Source organism: Antrostomus carolinensis, unplaced genomic scaffold (genome assembly GCF_000700745.2).
Source record: "Antrostomus carolinensis isolate BGI_N321 unplaced genomic scaffold, ASM70074v2 scaffold22142, whole genome shotgun sequence".
NCBI classification, from domain to species: Eukaryota; Metazoa; Chordata; class Aves; order Caprimulgiformes; family Caprimulgidae; genus Antrostomus; species Antrostomus carolinensis.
Window position 1 is genome coordinate 57,232 of NW_010301922.1, and position 24,815 is coordinate 82,046.

Here is a 24,815-nt window from a genome sequence, read left to right on the forward strand (position 1 = left end):
TATGTTTTACCTCCTGTGTCCTCAGTGTTAGTATTGCATTTTAAAATACTTTGACTTCAGATCTGTAATTATATTGGTTCGTGCTATTAATGTCTAAAATCCTCTCCTGTTTCTGAGGGTCACCTCTGTAGCGTGCTGCAAAGGAATTAACGAGTTGCAGTGCTGCCTTCCTAGCACAGATGATGACTTTTCAGATAAAGCTTGAGAATTGCCTGTCCTCCCTCCTCAAACCCTCCATCCCATGCTGAGCGAGTAGCATAATGAGCAGTGTGCTACCTTCACGGCAGGAGTCCAGCGCAGTGTCGGATTTGAACATTGTGAGCGCAGTTCCCTCTGACAGTCAGCAGTGCACTCGCTGGCCAGAAAAGCTGATCCCAAACTGACAGATGACTTGCTATCTTAATTTCATTAACTTCCCCACCAAACTGGAGGAGAGTGAGAGGGGATGAGTAACTTGTCAGCATGCTCTTCTAGAAGCATCTCTTAGCACTTATGTTTTAGACAAATTCCTGTGGCACATCAGGTTTGTATTATGGCTGTGTACAATTCTCCCCAGATTGCATAATGGGAGACAACTGGAGGAGCAAATGTGCGGAAAACAAAGTGGTAGGTTAGGTTTCCCTTGGAGCAGACGTGTTTTCCTAGAATTGGGACATCATAGTAGCACTGTACTTTTGTCTTTAATGAGCGTTTCAGTTGTTTTCCAGTCTTGGAGAAGCTGCAGAGATGCCTGCTATTGCTTTGAAAGTTAGGATTTGTTTCTAAATACGCTTTTCCAAACAAACTGACAGCTGATCAGCTTCTCCCCAGGCTTCCATGCCGTATTTGAGGGGGTATAGCTAAATAAATGGCCTGTTCTGGTGCCTATACTAGGAGATGGAAAGCATCCCAGCCCGTCTAGGTACTGCAGGTATTGGTCTGGAGTTCTGTGCACTGATTCTCTTCTGATTGTTATGAACTTTCTATGCAAAATCTTACATTTCTTTGAAACCAACACTGGTTGTCTGACAAGTAATGAAGCTGATTAAAACATGGCAATCATCCTGGTTCTGCTATGAAATAGTTTGTGGCTTTTTAATGTGTGTCAGGTCTTTGTTTAAAAATATCTGTCAGAATGAAAATGTTGAGAATTGCACTTCCTCAGATTTTAAGGGAGGAGGGAAAAGTAAGTTTGGATTATCTGAAATCTTACAGTCCCTCCTCAGTTTTGTTTTTTATCAGGCTTTAAGATGCTTAGAGGTGGCTTTCATATCTCAAAATCCCTTCCTAAGATGCGTAGCAACAGTTAATAGGTGAAATGACTGGGTAGGGGAAGGAAAGGTCCAAGAACTCCCATAGCCTCCCTGTTGGACATGGCAATTCTGTAATGTCAGTTACTCAGGTGAGGCCGAACACGGCACCATACCAGCTCCTGTTTTAATCTTTGATGATTATGTCAGATGGTTGTGTAAATACGGGGGGGGACACGCTGAATTGTTACGAAATGTGTCTCTCCAGTGACTATTTTGGAAATTCTGATTAAGGTTAGTTGACCATCATTTTCACTGCTAAACACAGCTTTTGTCATGACAAATTATAAAAATCCTAATTCTAATTCATTCTGGTTTGTGTATTTTTATTAGAAAAGGTACATTTCAGCTTTATCTACTTTGAATTTAAGGATGACGTATGTGAAAGCGGAAGGATTGCTGTGTATGTTTTGGAGTAGTCATGCTCAAGCATGCAGCCTCGTGCCTAACTCCTGATTGTTTCCCCTCTTGTTAGACTATAGAATCTAACTGGCGATGTGGGCGACATAATTTGCAAAGGATTCAGTGCCGCTCTGAAAACAGCAAAGGTGTCTACTGTTTACAGTATGATGATGAAAAGATTATCAGTGGCCTACGAGATAACTCCATTAAGGTAAACACTTTTTTCAGTCCTTTCCCTAGAGATAAGTGGGTAATTCTGTCTTGGAAAGCTACCTGCTTGTTTTTCCTTGATTTCTCTTGTCTCTTCATGGGGCAGTATTTATCTGTGCAAGTTTTATGAGGATGGTATGTCTTCTGCAGCCTGACAAAGTTCTCATCTGTACTTTGCTCTGGAAACTTTGAGGACTGCCAGCCAGGGGTTAATACTATTGACCCCACAGAAATGCTTGTGAAATCAGAGTTCACAAAACATGAATGAAGACTGTGTGTGCTGCTGTCCTTAGCTGTGTCTTTTGTCGTTCCTAGTAGGTTGCTTCTGTGCCAATAGGTTGCTTTCATGCTCATCATCTGTGGCGTTTCCTTTTGCAAAACTTTTATAATCTCATGATGATTGGTTATTTCATTGTTCTGTCAAAAACGTGCATCAACACTTCCTTAAGCTAAAACAGAGCACAGCCCACTGATTGGCCAGGCTAATTATAGAATCATACATTTTGGTTGGAAAAGACATTTAAGATCGAGTTCAGCCAAAAATGCTGCCAAGCCCACCATTAAACCACATCCCTAAGCACCACATCTATGCATCTTTTAAATACCTCCAGCGATGGTGACTCCACCACCTCCCTGGGCAGCCTGTTCTAATGTTTGACCACCCTTTTAGTGAAGAAATTTTTCCTCATATCCAATCTAAACCTCCCCTGGTGCAGCTTGAGGCTGTTTCCTCTTGTCCTGTCACTTGGGAGAAGAGACTGACAGTTACCCATGGATTCTTCCTGGTATCTCCAGTTTTCTTTCCTTTGCAGTTGTGGCAACGTTCAGGTCTTGAATCCATGTTCTTGATCTTGACAAACCATTTATCCTTCTTGTTTTTAACAGATTTGGGACAAAACAAGCTTGGAATGTTTGAAAGTACTAACAGGACATACTGGCTCGGTTCTTTGTCTGCAGTATGATGAAAGAGTCATTGTAACTGGATCTTCAGATTCTACAGTGAGGTGAGTGTTAAGATTTTGCACAAAAATTGAGTAGCAGAGCTGGGAATATTTACGACAATCTCCAAATAATCAGTAAGCTTTCCTAATATGAATGTGATATTATTATCACATTCAAGATATTCCTACTTGGCAAAGCAACACATCAGATAAATGTTTTTCCAAATCTCAGTCTCAGTTTTTTAGCGTTAAGGATCTCGAAGGAATGTGATCTGTATTATTTAAGACGTAGCCTGAAGTTGTAGAATGGCCGATGGGCCAACTATACAGTAATTGCATTATTTAGGGTTTCTTGTACTGCCTTCTGACATCTCTTAATTATGACTATTAATGAAAGGGTACTTGCTATATATGCAGCACTTATCTGACAACAATTTTAATGTTACTGAGTTTAAATTCTTGTATGAATTCAGTGGTCAGTAGATGTCCAACAGAGGTGTTCAGTGGAAGGGCCTTGTCTCCTTCTGGTATCTTCCACTGGTATACTGATGTCAATCTCTATAAAACCTTAAAAAAAAAAAAAAAAAACAAAAAAAAAACCAACTAATTGTAACACCCTTCAGGTAGTATAAATTAAGTAGTGATTTTTCACTTCATATAAGCTAGTAGGTAGCCCTGGAGGGTGCTACATCCCAGTTGCCACTGGCATGTGCTAAGTCTGAATGAATGGTGTAAAACTGAAAAAGTAATCTTGGATAAGATTTGTTTTGGTCTGTTCCATCTATTTACTATCATACAGGTTTTAGTCATCCTGGAAGAGTTACAGAATTGTGGTCATTGTTAAGCAGCCCTTTCTTTTAGCAGTAGTCCCACCTTAGGCATTTCCCGGCCTAATTGTTTGCTGCTGCTAGTTGTTGCTTGTGAGTCCAAGATGAGAATACTTCCCCAGCACCCATCTTCTGCCTTCCCCAAGCACTAAGAGATGTTAAGCAACCAGAGGGCTGTGTATCAGAGACAATAGCAGACGTGTGCATGTTTACACTTTATACCGTGCATAGCCATCATACTTCATTTGGACTAAAATTATTTTCTTTTGCAGAGTTTGGGATGTAAATACAGGTGAAGTTCTGAACACGTTGATTCATCACAACGAGGCAGTGCTTCACTTGAGGTTCAGTAACGGCTTAATGGTGACATGCTCAAAGGACAGATCGATTGCTGTTTGGGATATGGCATCCCCTACTGACATCACCCTGCGCCGTGTCTTAGTTGGCCATCGTGCTGCCGTTAATGTGGTAGACTTCGATGACAAGTATATTGTGTCAGCGTCAGGTGACAGGACCATTAAAGTAAGTTAGCAGAGCTCTGACGGAGGTCTGCATGCCTACCGAGCCAGAAAAGCTCCCGAGCATTATTCAGCTCTGAATAACCAAGGTGTTCATAAGTAATTCTGTACCTTTTTCTTTACCATTCGGCGAGCTGCTTCCTCTTGCTAGCTGTTAATGTCTTTACGCGCTTAACTAAGCTCATAACGTTTTTGTGACTTCTGTCGTACAATTGCAAAAAACTAAAGCCCATTTGCTGTTTGAACTCTAGTCTCAAGAGAGGTTTATTTGTTAAATGTGGCACATTTTGTGCCTTTTTCAAAGTGGTATTTTTTATTTCAATTGGCAACCCTGTTCTAGACCTGAAATTTATCAGCAGTTGTCTTTCCTCACCACGCCTTCCCCGCAGCTCAACCAGACTTTGCCATGTTTGAAGAATTAAGAGGCTGCGTTTGAAGACTATTACATACCAGAAGATTTGAGTTACCCAGAGTGTATTAATCTAACAAAGGCATTTCCACCCTCCCCTCTCTAGAACCAGAGCTACCTTAGACTGTGCCAAAAAGCTCTTGGCAGTTTGGTGTCCAAATACCTGCCAGAGATCCTGCTGCACTCTCTGTTGGGAAATTAGCCGCTGGATACTCTACGTTACAACTTCAATTACAGTTCATTAAAAATGGGCAAAGTTGATCGAATAATTTAATGTTAAGAAAGAACCAGCCACCAAATTTTTATAGGCTATGGTTTTGGCCTTCTCTTACCAAAGAAATTGCTAGCGATCCACTAGTAAGAAAAATATAGGGGTTTTGTGTATGTGATAACTTCTACTTTTAAAGATGATTACTGACTTATCAAGATTCAAGTGTAATCAAGCTTTTAAGATCATTTGGGGAAGTCTCTACCACCTTGAAAATATTTTATATACAGCCCCTCCCAACTTTTCTCATTGACTCAATGTGCAATAGCAGTGCCCATGGCTCTTGTCACTGCTAGATCCCCATAGTGCCAGTCTTCCGTTAATGCCAGGTCCCCACTCTTTGCCCATAAAAATACTGTGTGAGTTTTCATCCACTGTCCAGCCAAGTCAGACCTCTTCTGTTCATGAATTCATAACGGCTTCTATTGACATTCCAAAACCTTGTTGGGGTGTAATTCTCAGAGAAGTATGTGTCTTGTGTTTCACAGGTCTGGAGTACGAGTACGTGTGAGTTTGTTCGTACTCTAAATGGGCACAAGCGTGGCATTGCATGTCTCCAGTACAGGGATCGACTAGTTGTCAGTGGATCTTCAGACAATACCATTAGGTGGGTGCCCATGAACTGCTATCGGTATGTAACTGCACATTTGCATGTGTGAAAATACGATTTCCTCTGATCTTTGATGCTGTCCTGCACGGCTGCATGGGCAAAACATCCTTGGTATGTCTTGCTATTGGAGCAGATGGTGTATGAATGAAACTTAACTGAGTGTGAGAGTAAACATCTTGCGTCCCTGTGAAAAAGTGGGACACTGAGGTTTATGTCAAAGTTAAACAAAACTTCTCATCTATTGGTATAGTTTATCACCCTGTTTTCTGCTAGGAGAGATGAGGAAGACGTTGGGCACTGGTTTTCTTAATTACTTTCTGAATCTCTAATCATGGGTTTATGCAGAATAGAAAGAAGTGTATTAAACTTCACAAAGATAACTTTTTAAGACGTGTCCAACCTTTAGTTATATGTAATTTTGAATGACTAAATTAATTTTGATGTACTGCAGCTGCGACACAAACTTCTCTCTGAATTGTGTGCGAAGAACATTTCATGGTTCTCATGCTTTTTAAGCAAATTATGGGATACCTCCCACAGAAAACCATTCAGTAGCATGCTTAAATCCCTGCGTGTGAGATGAAGCGCCAGTGCTCAACCTGAAGTACTCAAAGACTTTCTCCTTTGTTCTCTTAAGGCTATGGGACATTGAATGTGGTGCCTGTTTAAGAGTATTAGAAGGCCATGAAGAACTGGTTCGATGCATCAGGTTTGACAATAAGAGGATTGTTAGTGGAGCCTATGATGGGTATGTTTTTGAAAGCAATTTAAAAAAAAAAATAGCCTTTCTTAGCAAAGCAGCTTCTGAAAGCTATTGAGCCTTGTGTTCCCTTGTGTAAGGGTTCTCTTCTGATTTGACTAATGGATCAGTTATATGGACTAATTGAATCGAGTGGCTTCTGCTTGAGCATCTCAATGCAGCAGGTTGCAGTTTTAAGTAGCCAAGAAACTACTTTTCTGGTGCTCTTTAACACACTCCTAAATTATGTTGTCATTCAAGCCGGACTTTCTGTAGATAGCAAACTTTCGTTTGGCTGAAGTGACATTCCTTTGTTTCTTCCTTGAGGATCTGCTACTTGCCAGGTCCTGTGTGCTTGAAGTAGTTTAGGCTTTCTATTTTTGTAAGACAGCAGCACTGAAAATGTTCATCGCAAGTGTAAATATATCTTGTGGGGCTCTCAGAAGTCTTTACTGACCATTACTGTTGGGTTAAGGGCAGCAGCCCCACTTTTAGTGCTTCTGACTCGCTCAGCATTTTCGGTGTGTGGTGCATTCACGGCAGCTTACATCTATGTCCAAATTCTCCACTTCTTTCTCTGCCTGATTCATACTTCAAGTGAACAGTAGTTACTGAAAAACATTCTTGAACTGTGTTTGTCTCTAGCCTTTTATTTGGGTCTAGTGACTCACTGGGGTTGGCAGTCCCAGCTTCATTCCCACTGGAACTTTACACCTCATCAGTAGTGCTGTGAGCTTTTGGGATCTTCTGCAGTTCCAATATGGCTTGTGCGTACATAGTACGTTTATCTTTCATTTAACCAATCCTCTTGGTCCATCACAAAGACATCACTGCATTTGCTTCTAAAAGGAAATGCAAAACTGTGTTCTATGATATTTAGCATTAGTGAAGATAGATTCTAACATTTTGCTTATCATGATGAAGTAGCTGTAGGGAAAAAAAAAAATCTGGCATGCTTTCCATTGCTTTAGGTGTTTCTTTTATGCTTATACTTGAAACCACTTTCATAATGACCTTCTTACTTTGTTTTATAGCAAAATTAAAGTTTGGGACTTGCAAGCTGCTCTTGACCCTCGTGCCCCAGCAAGTACATTGTGCTTGCGTACATTAGTGGTATGTAAAATTAATTCATTTGAGGTTATCTGAAATCTTTTATTTGTAAGTGAGAGACATTTTATTAATTATAATGAGATAGGTGAGAAACTCGGGATGTTTTATAAAGCCTAGGCTGCTGCTTATTCTAAGAATAAAGAAAAAATATATTGTTATATCCTAAATGATTTGGATCTGAGCTTAAAGGAAAGATCAAGTTTTTCTAATTTGAGATTCTTAAAAAAAAATAAAAAATCAGCATGACACTGTATCAAATCATTCTAGTTATTGGTGTGTTTCCCTAATATCCTTGTAGGGCTGGCTTTAAATGTCCACTTATTAAAAAGGGAGGAGGAGTCTTGTGAGCCTTTGTGAAACCTTTCTCCTAACCCTTCAGTTTGGAAGGAAGAGATGTGAAGAGGGAAGGGAGGTTGAGTCAAATGGATTACCACAGGAACTCTAGTCACTTCAGAGGACTATCAGATTTAAGGCTGTTGCTTAAGTTATGTTTTTATTTGAAATGAAGGTTTTGGTTTATGACAGTAGACTTAATTAAAAATAGATTGGGGAAATGAGTTTGTTCTTTTCACTGAAATGTGCATGAAACTTTACTTCAGGAGTCAGTTTGACAAGCTATTGGCAACCCAAAGTTATTGACTGTATGGGATGGTTACTGGCTTATTCAGCATGTGCTTGGCCTTTCCAACACCTAAAGAAGTGCTTACATGGCTAGAAATATGTCTAATTTTTCTTTCTATTCAGTAGTCTTTGCATAGAGGTGAGATTTAACTATTATTTTATTCCACATGAATGGGGTGTATTTAGTTTTACTGAAGAAGTTGATTCTTTCCCTTCTTGTGGGTACCCTGTAGCTCAGGTTATAGTTTGGAGATCAGTCTGACAGCTTGGCTTAGTTCTGTAACAAAGGTTGCGTACTCATTTTAAATTTATTAAAAATGAAAAAGCAGGACAAAGGAGAACCTTTTCTGGGCCTCTTAGTGCCATTTTGAGTTTTCTTGCATGTACTCCTCCACCTCCCTTATGGCAGCATTTGAACGTGTGCTGCTCTTGACTGGTGAGCCATAATGATCCTTTCAGCAGCGTGTCCGAGCTGCAGCTGTGCTGTGGTGTATTGGGGCTATAGGAAAATGGAGTCAGCAGCGGTGTTGAATGCAAACGTTGTATAAGAGAAGGAGCCCTGGCAGATTGTCAGTGCCAGCCAATCTTCTAAATTGCTGCTTCTTGATGGATAGGCTGCTTTTGTTTTTAATAATCTCAGCCTCTTTGGCTGTCCCCTCCAGAGGAGGCTTGGGGTTTACAGCGCTGGATCTGGAAGCTGTGTGTTTTGCTGAAAAAAGCTTACATACAAAATCAACTTTTCTTAAACTTGAATGTAATTATAACTAAGGGTTTCTTAACGAGCACACCAGAGTTTGAACACACCGTTCTGTTTTCAGACACACATGTGATGTAATGACTTGTTACCCTCTTCTTGCCTTGCTAACTTGATTTCATATTGCTCACAGGAACATTCAGGACGTGTCTTTCGACTCCAGTTCGATGAATTTCAGATCATTAGTAGTTCCCATGACGATACAATTCTGATTTGGGATTTCTTAAATGTGCCACCCAGTGCTCAGAATGAGACCCGCTCTCCATCTAGAACATACACTTACATCTCCAGATAACAGTCTGCACTTTACTACCCTCAGAAGGTAAATTGCCCTCTTTTTATTGGATGCATTATAAATACTTGAAATTATCACTCTGCCTGCAGGTTGACTTAGTCAAAACAGCAAGCTGATGTTTTCCTTAAGAAAATAAAACCTATTTATGCCACTTCTTTCACTATCTAGTCTTTTTATGGTCATGCTTCAGCTTATAAAACTTGTCATGGTATCTTACCTGCTTCTATAATCCCTTCTGCTTATAACTGGGTACTTCAGGTATTTTATGGAAAGTTATTACATTTACAACATTCTTGGAAATTGAGGAGACTTGGTGTGTTGCACAAGTATTCCAGATGTGCAGTCAGAGCCTTTTAGAGTTCTTGATGCGTCTGCTTGCAATGTGAAGCTTTGTAATGAGCGTTGTAATGCATCTGTATGTAGTAAACTGAACGCGTGTATGAACTTTAGACAAACGCTTATCAGAAATGAGCAGTTCTGTGGTAACCACAAATAGTAGGGAAAGCTTTCAGAACTGAAAATCACATCATGTTAGGCAACATGACAACTCAGAGCTGTCAGAAACAGTGCACGTGAACTTTGCCTATTTTATTTCCATTTTTTCTGCAAGTCAGCTTCATTCAGTTCTCGAAGCACAGTGGGTAAAAGCTCCACTGTAGATCTGTCTGTTAGGACAGTGGATTCTTTTCCTTATGTCATCTATGTTGCTGCCAACAGTTGCACTTCATGCTATAAATAGCTGTGAACGCTGGGGCTTGGAAACACAGAAATTGCCTTACCAAAGCAGAGCAGTCTCCCCCTTCTCCAGTGCCCTGTCTCCGCCAGTGCTGAGGCTGGATGCTTCCAAGGAAGTGGAGACACCGCAGCAGGAGGAGTTAGGAGTAACGTTGCCCCAACAGGAAGGATTTATTTTATTTGAAGTAGATAATTAGTAGTTTGCTTAAACATTGTGGGAAAAGCTTTTCCTGTCTTCATGTAAGCGAGGATTTTCAGTATCTCTATGTTTAAAACCTGCTGTGGCAATGAGTTCCTCAGATTTTTCCACTCCTTCTGTAGGATCTCTGCTTCTGGCTGGGAAATACCTTCCCTTGTGAAGACACAATTTGCTTCTTTGAGACACTGGTTCTTAAAAATTAGTTTTCTTTTACCTGTAAGCATGCCTCAGGAAAGTGTTGGCTGCTTTTCCTACTAACTGAACTCCTACTAATTTTTTAAAAAGCCAAGATAATGTCCTCTCTGGATAGGACACTTGGATTTGTTGGCTTGTCACATTTCACAGAGGGTCAAAGCAAAAAGCTGGCCATTGCTAGACAGAGTTGCCTGTCTTTCTGAACCTGTAATTACTTAATATAATTAGGCCCATGATTAAGGAAGAAGTCTGATGCTATGATGATGAGCTAGTATGCAGAATCAGCAGTTAATGGAACTTTCCCTTAGAACCACATTTTAAGAACACTGCTGCAAGGGACTTCAGTAAAACTCATGGACTTTCCTTATCCTGCCTGCAGTAGGACTACAGAAATTTCAGGAGGCTGAACTGCCAAACGTAATGTTTGCACAGAGTGGGGAAGTGACTAAAGACAGAACTTTCTGGGAGATAAATCCTGAAACTACCCAAGGAGCCAGCTCCTCCAGCACTGCTTACTTGTGACTTCCACTTGAAAGTTATTTTATTTGGTCCAGGATGAGGTACTTGCATCCCTGTTGTGGAAAACTTGATTCTGTCACTGATAGTAATGTCCCTGGGGACTTTGTCCTGTTCCTGTTAAGACAGAGGTACCACCATTGGCTTCTGTGCCCCCTGGGTCCATACCTGAGAGAACTGCCATGGAAACTCCAAGGCTTGTTGAAGTTGAATTGTTTTCTCTCTCTATGGAAAACTTTTTTTTCCCCCTTTCTGAGTAATTCTATTTTTTTTTTCCCCGTTGCCTTTTCAGGCAGATAGAATAGACTGCATGAGAAGTCAACGATAGTTTTAGGAACACTCTCTCTGTATTGCAGTTCATACACCAGTGCTTTCTTCTGGTAACTTACAAAATAACTTGAGATTGACAAATTCTTTTTTTGCTTTTTTGTTTTGTTTGTTGTGTTTTTTAAAAAATTACATAAGTATATTTGCTGGGCTTTTATTAGTTTTGATTCCTGGAAAAGCTATATGTAGCATGTCTTAAGCAAAAAAGAAATTAGGAGTTGAATAAAATTTATATCAATTCACTTGACCATGTGGCCCACAAGACCCACTGTCATTGAGATTTGTCAGGGCAATATGAAATGCCTTTGGCAGTGTGTCCTTCCCTTCAAATTCTGCGTGCTTGACAGTTTTGCACAGCCTATGGTCTGACTTGTCCCACAACACCCAACTGAAACAACGCAGATGTCCGTATCCTGGGAGTCGTCGGTGTTGGTAATGACAGTCCCTTCATAATTATTTCCTATAGAGGAGAGATGCTGTGATGTCACTTTTTGACAGGTTTGTCTGACTTCAGAATCCGAAAAACCATAAATCTACATAAAATTATGGTCAAAGAGCTAATATTTCATTATGAAATTTAATGAAACAGTTTTATATGCTTTCAAATATTATAGTCTTCTGAATTTTGAAGCAGCCCTGTACACTTTTTTTTACAAGGCTTGCAAGGTTATGCCTCTTCAAAGCGGATCATTTTTGACAGTCCTGGCAGTCGGCTGCGAGAGTTTTATTGCTTTCTGTTGAATTCCTGTTGTTTATTGTAACATGATAAAAATTGTTACCATATGATAGCCTAATATTCTTATATTAAGCACTAGGACTTGGGCTGGGGGAAGGGAAGTTAAGGGGAAGTGCCTAAAAATGTTTTAACCTTTCATGAGAATTTCATATTAGAAGAGGGTGGTTCTCTGTAGTCCATAAAAATGGTTTTGGGAAGTGACAGGTAAAATCAGAGTTCCAATTTAATTACCCCAAGAACTTGCACTGGCTCCAAGCTAATAATGGAGTCAAGTGGCTGAAAAAGCTGACCGAAATATAAAACTACTTGAGTTTTTTTGTCTATGTTCTTAAAAACTCGTGTATTAAAGCAACTCAACTTGCATCATGCAAAAACTTGCTCTTCTGCAGTGTGGAGAAGAAAGGAAGATTTTCTCACAGTAGGTCAGTGTTTTAGTAAATGGAGTTCAGCATTTAGTGAGACAAGCTAGTGGTTCCCCTCTTAGTCCCCAAGAGAGTTTCTGATTCTCATGGTGTGTAAGAAAACTGCCAAACTATAGGTGACCCCCAAGGACTAGTGCCGTTGAGACTCTCTCTTCAGCTGTATGCAGAGCATGTTCTACAGTGAAGGCAATGTCCTCTGGAGGTGCATCTCTCCTTGAAGGAAGGACTTCTAGCACAGAGGGATGTATTTAATGGTGAGCACCCTCTTCATGTGTCGCCCAAGCGTTGTGCTTGTCGCAGGTGTTTTGCCTCTTTGGTTTCAGCCTGGAGTGCAGAAGATGGTGTGGGCCTAATTTCCTCCGGATGTCTCCAAGTGTTGCTTTTTGATTTGTATCTTCTGTCACTTCATCTTGTCTTTTGTCTTTTTCAGGGTTTCACAGTCTTGAACTACTGGATTTTTGGCTACTACATGCCTGAAGATGTTGATTGACAGCTAAAGTCAGAATTGGTTCTAGATGCTGTGTAGATGCAAAGCAGCACAATTCTATATCTAAATTTCTTAATCTTTCCTGCTCTCAGTGGTCGTCTTTGAATTTACTACAAATTCACTGACTTGGAGTAGATGAATTTCAGAAGCCTATCCTTCCCTGCAGTGAGAAATCCAAAGCTTCACATGTAAATTGTCTGTAGAAACTGAACTCTGATGGCTTGTTTTTCAGAAATAAATCAGAAGTCAAGAAAGGACTTGGCCTAATTTATATTGCTTTGCACTTTTGTCTGACTTTAAAGAAAAAAACATTCTCCAATGAAATTTGGGTGCCAAACACATACCCAGAATGTACAGAGCTTTGCTTTCAAAGTCACCGTTGTCCTTTAGACTCTACTCTCATGACAGATTCAGAGCCTGTTTTGTTTGATAGGAGTGTACGTTGGACTCTTAGAAATATTTCTGAATTACTCAGTAATATTTTTGGATTACAGTTGTTTCTGCACCAATAATTTCTTTTAAATTAAAGATTACCTGTAATTCAGGCTAGGTTATCTAAACTAGTTGTATAGCACTGTCTTTTCCTTTTAACTGTGCTCTGTACTACAGCCGTCCTACGCTTCCTAATGTTTGGTATAGTAAAACCTTTCCATGTGTGCTTGCCTCATTTCAAATACTGTATAAGCATGTAGATATAATGTACATAACAGCGTAACCTCCGGGTGCTGGCGGTCAGGGTGTCCTGACACTACACACTAATACAAAATGTGGTAGCACTTGGCAGCAGGATGTTCTAACTACTGGCACTGTCGGGGTTAATATGAGTTACCGAGACATTTTCTCTGCAAAAGGAGGTTTTCAGTATTCATTAGGATTTTTTTTTTTTTATGGGAACTACATATTTTAAAATGTAATTTCTAAACTTTTTAAAAATTAAAAAAATGTTTAATTTATGTTCTGTATCTTATATTTTTTGTGCCGCAGTATTTACAGGTGTCTTTCTTTAACACCAGTAGGTCCTCACAAATGCCTGCTGATGTCCTTCTTTAGCATTAGTTTGGCTGCTCAATGGAGAAGATGCCATGGGCCAAAGTTAAATTTATTTATGTTTGATTTGTAACACTTCCTTATGGTGGAGCGGAGGTCCCTTCAAGTCGATGCTCTGGTTTCCATGCTGATTACCGTGCTAATTACCATGCTGGTTTTCTTTTCTGTAGCTGTGACCGTGTGGCCACATCCTGGCCATGGTTCCTCTTCGTTAGCACGCTTTTATTAGGAAGTCTCTGTAGTTTCTTCTTATGTTGTCATAGTCTCCCCTCTAATTTATGTGGTTATATAAACGCTACTGCATTTTTCTTATGTCAGAATAAAGACATGGATAAATGCAAAAGTGACTATTTTATCTGCATTAGCTGTGTGTGACTACGCCTGTCGGTGGCTTTTCTTTCATGCTTCAGTTGAGCTCAGCATGAAATCTGCCTCTTTTCCTGGGGAAGATGTGCGCTGGCACAGAAGTGTATTGTCGTTCCTTTGATCGTTTGTACGTCGTGTATTTTTTGTCCTCTGGCAGCACTTTTGTGGGTTTGTGTTTTTCACTTTTCCAGTCAGAAAGGTTAGAGGATGTCTGATTGCCGAGGGGTTGCTCCTGCGTGGCCGGCGGGGCAGCCGTGCTCAGACGCGTCGTTTCTGTGTTGAGGGAGCGCAGAGAAAGCGCACGTCAAAGCGTTACCGAACTGTTGAAGAAGTGCGACTTAAGGGTTTCTCCTCTTCACCCTTCACATTGAGAGGTGTTGGGATCAGTGTTTCAGTTAAACTCCCGTTTATGTGTAACTACGACAATATTTAATTCCTTGCGATGACCGAATGTGATGAAGATTAAAAACGCGCTCTTGAGCATCCATACGATCAGTTTTTGGTAAGCTCGGCAGTAGTTTGTGTAAGTGTCTTACTTTACCCTTCCCATCTAATGGCTTTAATATTAAACTGTTTAAAAAGAAAAAACCTGTCGCAGCCCTGAAGAAAAAGGTATTTGTTTCTGAAGAACGGAGTCCTTTTTTTTTTTTTTTTTTTTTTCTAAATGCATGTGTAAGATTTAAATTCCTGTTTTTCCTTGGAAGATAATGGTATTTGAACATGCAGTCTAAACTTCTTTGTGCTTTGTGTAACATAGCAGTGGACTTTTGTGATTGGCACCCGAGGAACTTGACTCCTGGGATTAATGGTAGTGATCCTGGCTGCACTCTGGACTTTGTTTTGCTAACCATAATTGAGCAACTGTACATTACTGCTATATTAATGTTTCAAAGCACTGGGATAGTCTAATTCGAACTTGTAATTATGTTTGCCAATTATCTGTTTGGAAAGTTGGTGTATGAACAGCTTCTTGAAACTGTTAAATTGTACAGATACCGTTCATGATCTAAAGCTTTGTACTGTGGAATGTGCTTAATAAAAAAAAAGTTTGAACTTAATTTGTCAAATAAATGGATAAATAACGTCACCTAACCCAGCGCTGGCATCGCGCGTTAGTTAACACAGGCTCGGCTCGCGGTTCTGCTGCCCTGGAGCTGCTCTTGGTGGGTGTTCTCCTTCGCCCGCGCTGGCTGCTGGTGGTGTGGCCCCAGCGGGTGCCTCGCCCCGCACGTTCGGCAGTGCCCAGTGTAAGGTGTGTGGCTGCCGGGCCAAAGCGTTTGGAGTCTGAGGTGTCTGCAGTGACCCGGCTGTGTGCTCTGGTGCGGGGGCCTGCGGTTCTGAGATGGTTTGTTACCCCTCCCTTTGTTACAGCACGTACTTCGGGAGGATGCCGTCAAAACCATAGCTGAGCTTGTTCCCCCATCTCGGAGGCACTTAACTCCGCTTTGCTGCAGCGCTTCCGTGTTGCACCTCAGCAGAAACAGCACAAGGATAATTTTTTCTTTATCAAGAATGCAGATAGAATTTTAAAAGTATTTAAAAAACATTATCATCTCCTTGACAATCTGAGTTGAGCCCTGTGCAGATAAAGGGTCTTCCAGTGCTAACTCTGTCTCAAGAACAACTTTTTATTGGATTTTCTTTACCTAATTTGCAGTCACTAGGGAGAGTAAGTGATTCAGAGTTCTCATCCTTCCCCTTTATCCCCTGGTCTTCTGTCAGTGGATTTATTTGTGAGTCAAGTTCACTTTTAAACCATTTGAGAAGCTGCTGCTGTGTGGTTCGAGGGTTACTCCTGTTCATTTCTGAATGATCAGCCCAGAAGTGATGGATCATGCAGATCCTCCACCGCTGCCTCATGCCGTTGGCACGGGGGGGACTGGCCAGGACCTTGCTGGCTTGACACGTCCAGGCACGACGGCAGCAGCGAGTGAGAACTTCTTGTGAAATCATCGCACTTCAGCCTCTCTGTGGAGCTTGAGCTGACTGTGTACGCCGACCCTGGGGCTCACCAGCGAGCTTCTCTTGGAAAGTGTTCTTTTTTGGTAAAGTGCATATTGGAAGCACTAGCCTGAAATGTTTTTAAAGGTGCTATAAACTTCGTGCTAAGAATGTGAACAAAGTTCTGGCTAAGAATTTGCAAATTTAGTCTTCAAAATATCTCTCTAATGTAGTTTACTGTTTGTTCTTGGCCCACTCTGACACTGGATAATTTTCAAAGCAATTGTGCTGCTGCTCAGTTGGTGGCTGCACTTCAGTGAGAGGAAAGCAAGGAAAATCTCATGTGTTGTCTGCTAGAAGTGTGCTATCAAAAGTGAAGTCTTGCTGAACTCTTCAAAGGGGAAAAAAACTGAAAATCATTATCCCAATAAGCCATAACAGCTCTGTGATCTATCTGCTAAAATCTGGAGTATCAACTTTGAGGTCAAACTTTAAAATTCCATCTTATCTGGGTGCCCTTTGGTTTTGGTTGTTTTGTTGGGTTTTTTCCTTGCAGTTGTAGCCTATTGAGCAGCTATCTGGTAATTCCCACCAGAGAACTTCATGGTGGAGTTGTGGAGGCACCTCTGACGGGTGCTCCCACCCATCCTGGGGTGGTCTGGGGCCCCTATTGACTCTTCCCTCTCACCAAAGTTTGGGAGCAATGCGCTGTCCTGGGTGTGCTGTGAAACCCTGAGAGCATGTGGGCGAGGAGGGAGATCAGGGGCCATCTGGCCCTGGTTAAAGAGAGGCCATGGAACCTCAGGTTGCAAGAGGTAGCCCTGGCCAGGAACTCTGCAATGGGTTGGGGTTTCCTTGCTGTGGTCCAGCAGCACATGGCTTCGCTGTGGGCTGTTACCTGCTGCTCTCAGGATGGAGGACCGTGGGCTGCTGTCGGTCCTGACTGCTGGTGGCTTGTGGTAACCAGGCGATGGGAAAGGGTTTGCGCTTAGAGATGGGGATGTGTGAGGTCCCTCAGCACCCTGTGCTGGGGGGGAGCGATGGTTTTGCCAGCCAGCCATGTCCCTGTCCTCTGCTGTGCGTGGGCAGCGGTGGGTTTCCTTGCTTCAGCACAGCTGTGGGCATCGTTGGTCAAGAGGGTTGGAAGCAAAAAGTGCTCAACAGAGAACTACAAATTCTTTTTATAAGATTCTTTTAAAGCTTGTATCTGAAGATACGCTGCAGCGGGCTGGGCTGTTGTACTTGAGCTGTGACTCTGGCAAGAAGGCTTGGTGGTGGCTCTCCTGGTTCGGGTTTTCCCACCATAGTGCAGTTCTCCAGCCTCATCTGTCACACGAAGGAGGTGGCTGCCTGTCTGTCACTGTGAGGACTGGGTGCTATCTGCTAGGATTAGGTGCTGTCACGTGTCCCTCTGTTCAGGAAGGTCACTCTTGGCTGCTCCACCATGTCAGCACTGCGAGGTAACAGCTTCACAGCAGACCTGGTACCTTTTCCATTGGACTCAGCTTGGCCTGGGCTGGCTGTTGAGGTCAGAGCCATGTTCATGAGCTTTAATTGGGTACAACTGCACCCTTGAAATCTCCCTGCCTGTGTCTCTGCCGTGCCCTCATCCCAGCAGAGCCCTGTCTCCTCCTCAGCTCCCTCTTTGACCTTCACACCACAAAATTATGGGGCCAACCTCCGCCATGGCCTGCTGAGGCTGGTGCCACAGCTCTGCATGTCCAATGGCCACAGCACGGAGGTGCTGGATCCCTGTGCTGGGCACCCACTGCCTCAGCCAGGCCCGTGGGTGTGTGGGTGCTGCCAGCCCTGTCCTTGCCCCTGCTCCTGCTCTCCCCTGCCCAGAGCTGCTCAGCTGCAGTGCAGAGCTGCTGCCTGCACAAGTCAGGTGCCTCTGGGAGGATGGGAAACAGTAAATTTCCCTTCTGGAGAAGCATGAGGGATGTATGTTTTTGGAAGTTTATTCTTGGTGCTTGCTGGAAAGGCTCCACGAACAGCAGCGGCCGCGGGTGCCAACAGAAGATGGATGGGGGCGAGCACCTGCTCCGGGGAGACGTTTTCCCTCTGGATGTGGAGAAAAGCTGCAAAATGTTCCCACTGTGCAGTTGTGTACCTGCTGCACAAGTGGCCCTTGCTGGGCTCCAGCACGAGCTGTGCCAGTGTGGGAGCTGGTTTCCTCACACCTGGCAGTGCAGATGGGATGGCTGGGCTACCACAGGCCACCAAGGGCCCAGCCCCTGCTAGCCAGGGTGGCAAGGCAGCCCCGGGCTGGGTGGCCCATTTTTCATCTGGAGACGGGTCTCAGGCTGAAGTAGAAACAGCTTTCCTTGTCTGAGAAGAAAGAATTGCAGTTTCATCTTTTCCTTGGCGCAGGCCAGTGCAAATAAAGTGAGATGCCTTTGTATCTCTTGACTTATTTTTTTTCCACAGTCAAAAGTTTTGTATTTTCTTTTCCTTCTTTTTGCCCTTTGAAGAAGCCCTTTGAAAGTTTTGTTTTTAATTTCCGAACACATCATGCTCAGAAAAGAAAATCTTGCCTTTTTTTTTTCTCTCCTGTAAGTCTTCCACCAAGATGGGCTGGCACATCCGTGTTGGAGGATCAGTGAGCTGGGGGCTTGGGCTTTGTCAGATGAGCTTCTCAGCAAGGAGGGCGGTTGGCAAGGAGGCAGTGCCTGGCTTTCAGCTGGAGGAGATCATGGGGTGCCCATGGGCCCACCTTGGTAGCAAAGGCTGCTCCTGAGCTGGCACATCACTCCAGCAAAGCCTCTGCTTTGGAAAGGTGCCTCTTCCACAGCCAAATCTCTGCCTTGAGGAGAAGAGACCAAAGGTAAACTGAGGCACCAGGCTTCTGCATCTGGAACCGGCCGTGCTTTGGGGTGTGTGGAGCAGGGAATGGCTCTGTTTCACCCCATGTCTGGCCGCTGACAGCTCTGGCTGCGCAGCCACAATTTGCCCAGTGTCACGGACAACACAGCCTCTGACAAACCTCATGTAAATATGGGATGTGTCCTCACCAGTAACCCTGAAGTCTTGCTAGAACAGAGAGTTCCAAACAAAAAAGAGGAGCGTGATGCTTGGCTGTGGAGTGATTTTTTGGGTTCTCTCTCCCACTGCCATCAGACGTACCTTCTTTATGATCAATTAAGCACTCTTTCACCTGGGATCCTTGGGTTTCTCCTTAGAAATGTGAGCTTCTCTAGAGCATCTCTGGAAAGCAGGTGTTGAGCTGTGGGGTGCACAGTGCTCAGCCAAGTTCCCTGTGTTTTTCTCAGGTTGTGGTTGGTCCTACAACTGATGGAGCCTCCTCAGACTCAAGGTTTTGGGATGCTCTGCACAGAAGCTATTTTAAACAGTAGCAGGAGATTTGCAGGTCTCAAACGGGGCTGGCTGCCAGCTTCTCCAAGCTGTCGGTGGCAAGGTGTGCCTGCTCTGATTTGGGAATCAGTGAGCAGTCCCTTGTGCCAGTTTGTTAACTCTTACAAATGGGAATGCTTTTAAAGGATGGGCATGTTCACGATAAAAAACCTCCAAAAACAAGCAAAAGGCTGAAGTAATTCAAGCTCTCAGGGTTTCTTGAGCCATTCAAGCTCTTAGGATCTCAGGAGCACGTGTGCTTGTTTGTTTTTTGAATGAGGGAGCTGGTATTCACAAGAGGTGGGAAAGAAGCTGCTGTGAAGAGTCATGTTTTTAATGTCAGAACAGGCTGTTGGTTTTGTGATGCAATTTCTTTGGGGATGGCTGTGGTGAGCAGCCGCGAGGCCTCTGCTCCTCTCCAGCTCTTACCCCTCAGCAAGCAGCTGCTGGGGCTTGGACTGGGAGCTTTAATGGGATTTGCCTCTGGGCTGTTTGTTTCGTTCTCTGGGTAAGGGCTGATACATGCCATGCTGTCATCTGGCTCTCGACCGAGAAGTGATATGTTGGCTTGGGCTCCATCTTACCTGCATCCATGGGAAGATGCTCCTCCAGCCTGACCCTTCCTGTGCAGCTGTCCTGGTTTTGCTAGGATAGAGTTAATTTTCTTCTCAGTAGCTAGAATAGCTGTGTTTTGGTTTCAGTGTGGGATTTGTTATGAGAAGAATGTTGATAAGGTACAAGGACACCGTGTTTTGGGTAGTTTGCGAGCGGAAAGGACTGGGAGGGGCAAGCGTAGTAATTGGCAAAACCAAGAATTGGCATTTGGTTGTGCCAATGAGATATTCCATATCATACCACGTCATAGCCAGTATATTAGCCAGGGTTGACCGGAAAGTGGGGGGATTCTCTTGGGAATCACTCAGGCTTGTTCTTCTGGGATTGAGGTTTCAGGTTTGGGGTGCCTTTTTGCTCCTCTGGGATCACTGTTGGTGGGTGGTGAGCAATTGTACTGTGCATCGCTCAGTTTTATATATTATTATTAACATGATTATTATCATTACTATTTTAATTTTATTTTACTCCAATTATGAAATTGTTCTTATCTCAACCTACAAGTCTCCTTACCTTTACCTCTTTAATTCTCTCCCCTGTTCCCTGGGGGGGGGAAGAAGCGGAGATGCGGGTGGCTGCATGGTGTTTGGCTTCCAGACAAGTTAAACTACTACAGCAGTGCTCACTTGTTTCCTGTTGATGAAGAGCAACAGGGATAAAAGGTCACAAAAGGATTCAAAATTATATAGTCTGTTTTTTTCTCATTGTTTTTTAATAGCTTTACTGAAATTAATCTGTTGTTGAGGAAACTAACTTATGGGAAATATGTTTCTGTAATATATTTGGTGAAATTCATGCGTATTTTGTAAAAAAACCCCAAAACAACAAACAACAACAAAAACCTCAAACAAATGAAAGCTGTAGAGACTTTTCATAATGTGAATCTTTCAGCTGGAAGGAAATCCTCCATAGGTGAAGCCAGTGCCTTCATGCAACTTCTGCTGCACCCAGTCCTGAGAGAGGCTGAGCTTCCCATGGGAGCTGCCTAGTTAAAGTGGAAAGCAGGTTAGAGGACTGAGTTCTCAGTGCTTTCCCAAGAGATTCAGTTCAGATTCATGCCCTGGGCATCTGTATATTTACAGCACCAACCACAATATCCTATTGGATCCAATCAAGGTCTCAGTCCTTACTTTAAAGGTGTGTAACAGTCTGGGCTATGGATTTCTGACAGCTAAAAGCTTCCAGCCTGGATTAAACAGCACGGCATCGCTGGCAGTGTGGATGGGTAGAGCACGTCTGTGCAGGACATGGACCTTCCTCTGCTGCAGCAACAGCCTGGGAGGCGCCCAGGAGCTGAGGGCTGTGGTGAGCACTGCTCGCCCTGGGGAGCCTCAGGACCAACTTCTCCTAAAGAATGAGCATAGGAATAATGCAAAAAGTAAATTCAGGAAAGATCCTCTTCTCCACCTTACCCTAACAGTGCTTCTCCTAGAAATCCCCGGCCAGACCCAACCTAGAGGAATGCATTCCTATTCCTCTCTGGAATGTGCTGCTCCACCGGCAGAGATGGAGAGAAGCAGCACCATGTGCCAGACACAAACTTAGAGCCCCGTTGCAAAAGGCTGTGACTATCAGTGCGGTTTAAACCCCACCCTTGGGGATATTAAAATTGCATTTTGGTTGCTCTGTGGCAGTTTGATGGGTTTTTCTTGTGATCTGGGCCCAACCTGCCGTGCTCTATGTCAATGGCAGGTTTTATAGCTGCCCTGTGTAGTGTTGGACCCTGTGTTCTGGCCGCCTCGCCATGCCACTGCTCCGGAGTGGGGTGGGCTGGAGCGCTCAGTGACTTTTCCAAGCTCCAGCTTTTCCCTGGATACTTCAAAAGCATTTGTGCTGTGCTCTGTGGTACCAAAATAGGATGCAAGTCAGTTGTTAATCACTTACATACCAGGAAAAAATACTGCGATGAGAGGCAGCATCTTCATGGTCCTGCTGTGCGCCTTCTATGGAGATGCTTTTTATTTTCCAGATTTTTCTTGACCAGAAGCTGGAATTCAGGATATAATAGGACAAAAATCAGCAGTAATTACCCATATCTATAGCTATCATCCTCTTTGAAGACCTAGTTGGGGCTCAGTCCAGGTATGGTAGCATTATAAAGGACTTATTTGAATCTAGACCTCTCTTAATCTAGTTGTTTGAGCTCACTCAGTTTCCCTGGGTGTTTCCACTATCAGTAAGAGGTGTGTGCCCACTAAAAGCTGTTAGCACTGGCTGAAATAGTTAATTTTTAGCCTTAGAATATTTTCCTTTCCTTTTAGCATTTAGATTTTTTTTTTAACTATTCTAAACAGTAATTTAACAAGTCAAAATTGCAATTGAACCAAAGAGAGTCCACTGAATTTTCAATGTGGTTTATGCATCTCTGCGCAAACTTCATTGGATGTATCCCAGTAGGCATTCGAAACGACCACTTTTTGTCTTCTCCTTGGTGATGACCTAACACTGCTCCGCTGCCTTGCCTGAGCACTATCCATGCTGTGGGAAGAGTATTTAGTTACGGCTGCATCTGGAAAGGTTTGGAGTCCGACCACCCTCTCTCCCCGTATCATCTTTCCTACTGTCTGATCGCGGCTGTAAACCCGGAGCAGCCCTCGCGGTTGGGTAATCCAGCCGCGTCAGAGGAATGCAGGTTCCTTTTGTCTGCGGGATTTCTGGTACCGGCACAAGGAAGCTTCTCTCCAGCAGATGAATGCGATGATCTTGCAGGTCTTTCCTGTCTAAACACGACGTCTCTGATGAGTTTTGTATGTGGTTGCATTCTTCACCCTGCAGTGTGCTTGTCTGCATGGTGGTGGCTGCTCGGAGGTGGTGTGGGGGGAATCGATTGAGAAAAGGCACTTGGAGTACTCGACATACCCATTGTTGACTCCAAATCCCCTGGGGCTGGTTTGGCAAGCAATAGGCAAAGGCATCCTGCCGGCTCCTCCTCAGCGCTTGTAGGCATCCGTTTATCTCGGCACACGCTCCTGGCTGGCTCGCAAACCCTTGTCACAATTTACAGCAGATGCCACGAGACTCAAGCTGTGAAAGGCAAAGTCCAAACCACCAGCATTTGGATCGACACGCAAACATTTCCCTCTGGAATGGGATCACGCTGAGTGAGGGAGAGAGGCGCGGGGAAGTGGCCAGGGTGGTGTTGCCCCAAACCCACGCTTCCCCTTGGGCAGGAGAGACAATGGCTTATGGGTTTTCTACATGGACCCTTGGTTTTAGAGAGAGATGTGGGTGTAGGTGGGCAGGTAGGCCTTGGTGCATGGTCTGGCTGAGATCTGTTGAGGACCCTTCATGCTCCCTGATCCCCACCCTGCTACTCCTTGGCAGCGTACCCCATCCCTCTTTGCATCCCCCTCCATTTGCTCCTGGCTTGCAGACAAGAGGGGTGGGGAGGGGGCATGGAGATGGGAAGAGCAGCACAGCGACAGGGTGAGGAGCATCACCACGAGCAATGGTGGCAGGGAAAGTTTACTTTGCAGAGATCCCTTGTCTGTCCTGGTTGCAGCCATTTCTTAGAGAAACCAATGTGGATCTTGCTCAGCACCTCCTGGATGAAGAAGGCAATGGACAGCCACAGTGACCAGCTCTGGGGCGGACCTTCTTCTTGTGAGCTAAATCTCATCTGTGGGGCACACATCTAGTGGTCCCAGGGCATCCAAGGCAGGGACAGATGTATGACAGCAGGGCCCTGAGGTTAAAAGCCCATCACTGACTGTCTCTGTGCCACAGTGGCTGTGCCCACCTGGGCTGCGGAGACCGGCTTTGTGAGCATGGGGCTCACAGCCCTCGTGGAGCCTGTCCATCCCTCATTTCAAATGCTGAAGCTACGTTGACAGTGAGGTGTAAGACCCACTTACACCATGCTGTTGGGGTCTATTTTCTCTTCAGAAAGAAGTGAGCTGTTGTGCTTAACAAGGGAAGGGTGGAGAAAGTGACTGCCTGCTGGAATGGTGGCACTGGTGACAGATGTGACAGTGAAGAGTTGAAAATGCGGTCCCTGGGCTCTGCTCGTGCTCTGGGCTGTGTGGAGTTGATCCAGCGCTCCTGGCTCTTCCCCATCTGCTCATGTTTTACTTGGGAAATGGAAGTCAGCAGAAGTCAGTGGAGGGCCAGCAACAAAAGAGGAAGGGACCTTCAGCTCTCCTCTGCCTCACTGTTTTGGCTCTAGGACCTGTTGGCTGGGGAGCCACCCAGCACAGGGCAGGACTGGGGCCACGCTCTCCGGTGTATGCCCCATGGGAGCCTTGGCTGTGTCCTTGCGGAGGAGGTAATCCCTGCATGGGCAAGCTGTCATCAGCTGTGAGCCAAGGTCATGGATCTCCCAGGGAACAGGTCTCCTGCCACCACATGGCTGGTGCCTGGGCTGTCCAGAGACCATGGCAGCAGCCTTGCAGGCCGCACAAAGTTGTGGCTGTCCCTGAGGGAGCCAATGTGGGACACGTTCCACAGGAGACTGAGCCATCACACCCACCTCTGCTTGGCTGTGATGATGGGAAGCTGCTGAGCACCAAGTCCTCCTCTGGGACCAGCTTCTACCCACATGTGACAGGAGTGATGCTCCACAGCTCCTTGAACCTACTAGAAACTGCCATGAAGGTCCATTGGAATGGATACAAATGAATATGAAGCACTGGAGGGCAGTGGAGAGACAACCTTCTCTTCAGTGATGGCTCCTGCCTCTGTCCCTGGTCAATGGATGTGCTCCAAAAGTGAAGTTCAGACCAAAAGCCAAGTGTCCTGGGAGCCACCTGAGTGCAACCACCTCTCTACTGCCGGTCCAGAGAGAGCCTGTCACGGACAGACGATGCTTTGCTCACTAATCGCATTTCAGGACATATAATCCTTACTTCACACTTTTTCCCAGACAATATCTTTCCATATAATCTTA

General features: G+C 44.1%; 1 protein-coding gene across 1 annotated transcript in view; it reads left to right on the forward strand.

Annotated features, from left to right (window-relative positions):
• FBXW11 (F-box and WD repeat domain containing 11) overlaps nucleotides 1-15,078 on the forward strand; it is a 55,844-nt gene extending 40,766 nt beyond the window's left edge. The window contains exons 6-13 of the mRNA XM_010163656.1: nucleotides 1,765-1,902; nucleotides 2,787-2,905; nucleotides 3,942-4,191; nucleotides 5,353-5,471; nucleotides 6,112-6,222; nucleotides 7,248-7,326; nucleotides 8,832-9,020; nucleotides 12,554-15,078. Of these exons, the coding sequence (XP_010161958.1) occupies nucleotides 1,765-1,902; nucleotides 2,787-2,905; nucleotides 3,942-4,191; nucleotides 5,353-5,471; nucleotides 6,112-6,222; nucleotides 7,248-7,326; nucleotides 8,832-8,993 (978 nt within the window). The 3' untranslated portion in view covers nucleotides 8,994-9,020; nucleotides 12,554-15,078. The remainder of the gene's footprint in view (nucleotides 1-1,764; nucleotides 1,903-2,786; nucleotides 2,906-3,941; nucleotides 4,192-5,352; nucleotides 5,472-6,111; nucleotides 6,223-7,247; nucleotides 7,327-8,831; nucleotides 9,021-12,553) is intronic.
• Nucleotides 15,079-24,815: the final 9,737 nt, after the last annotated feature.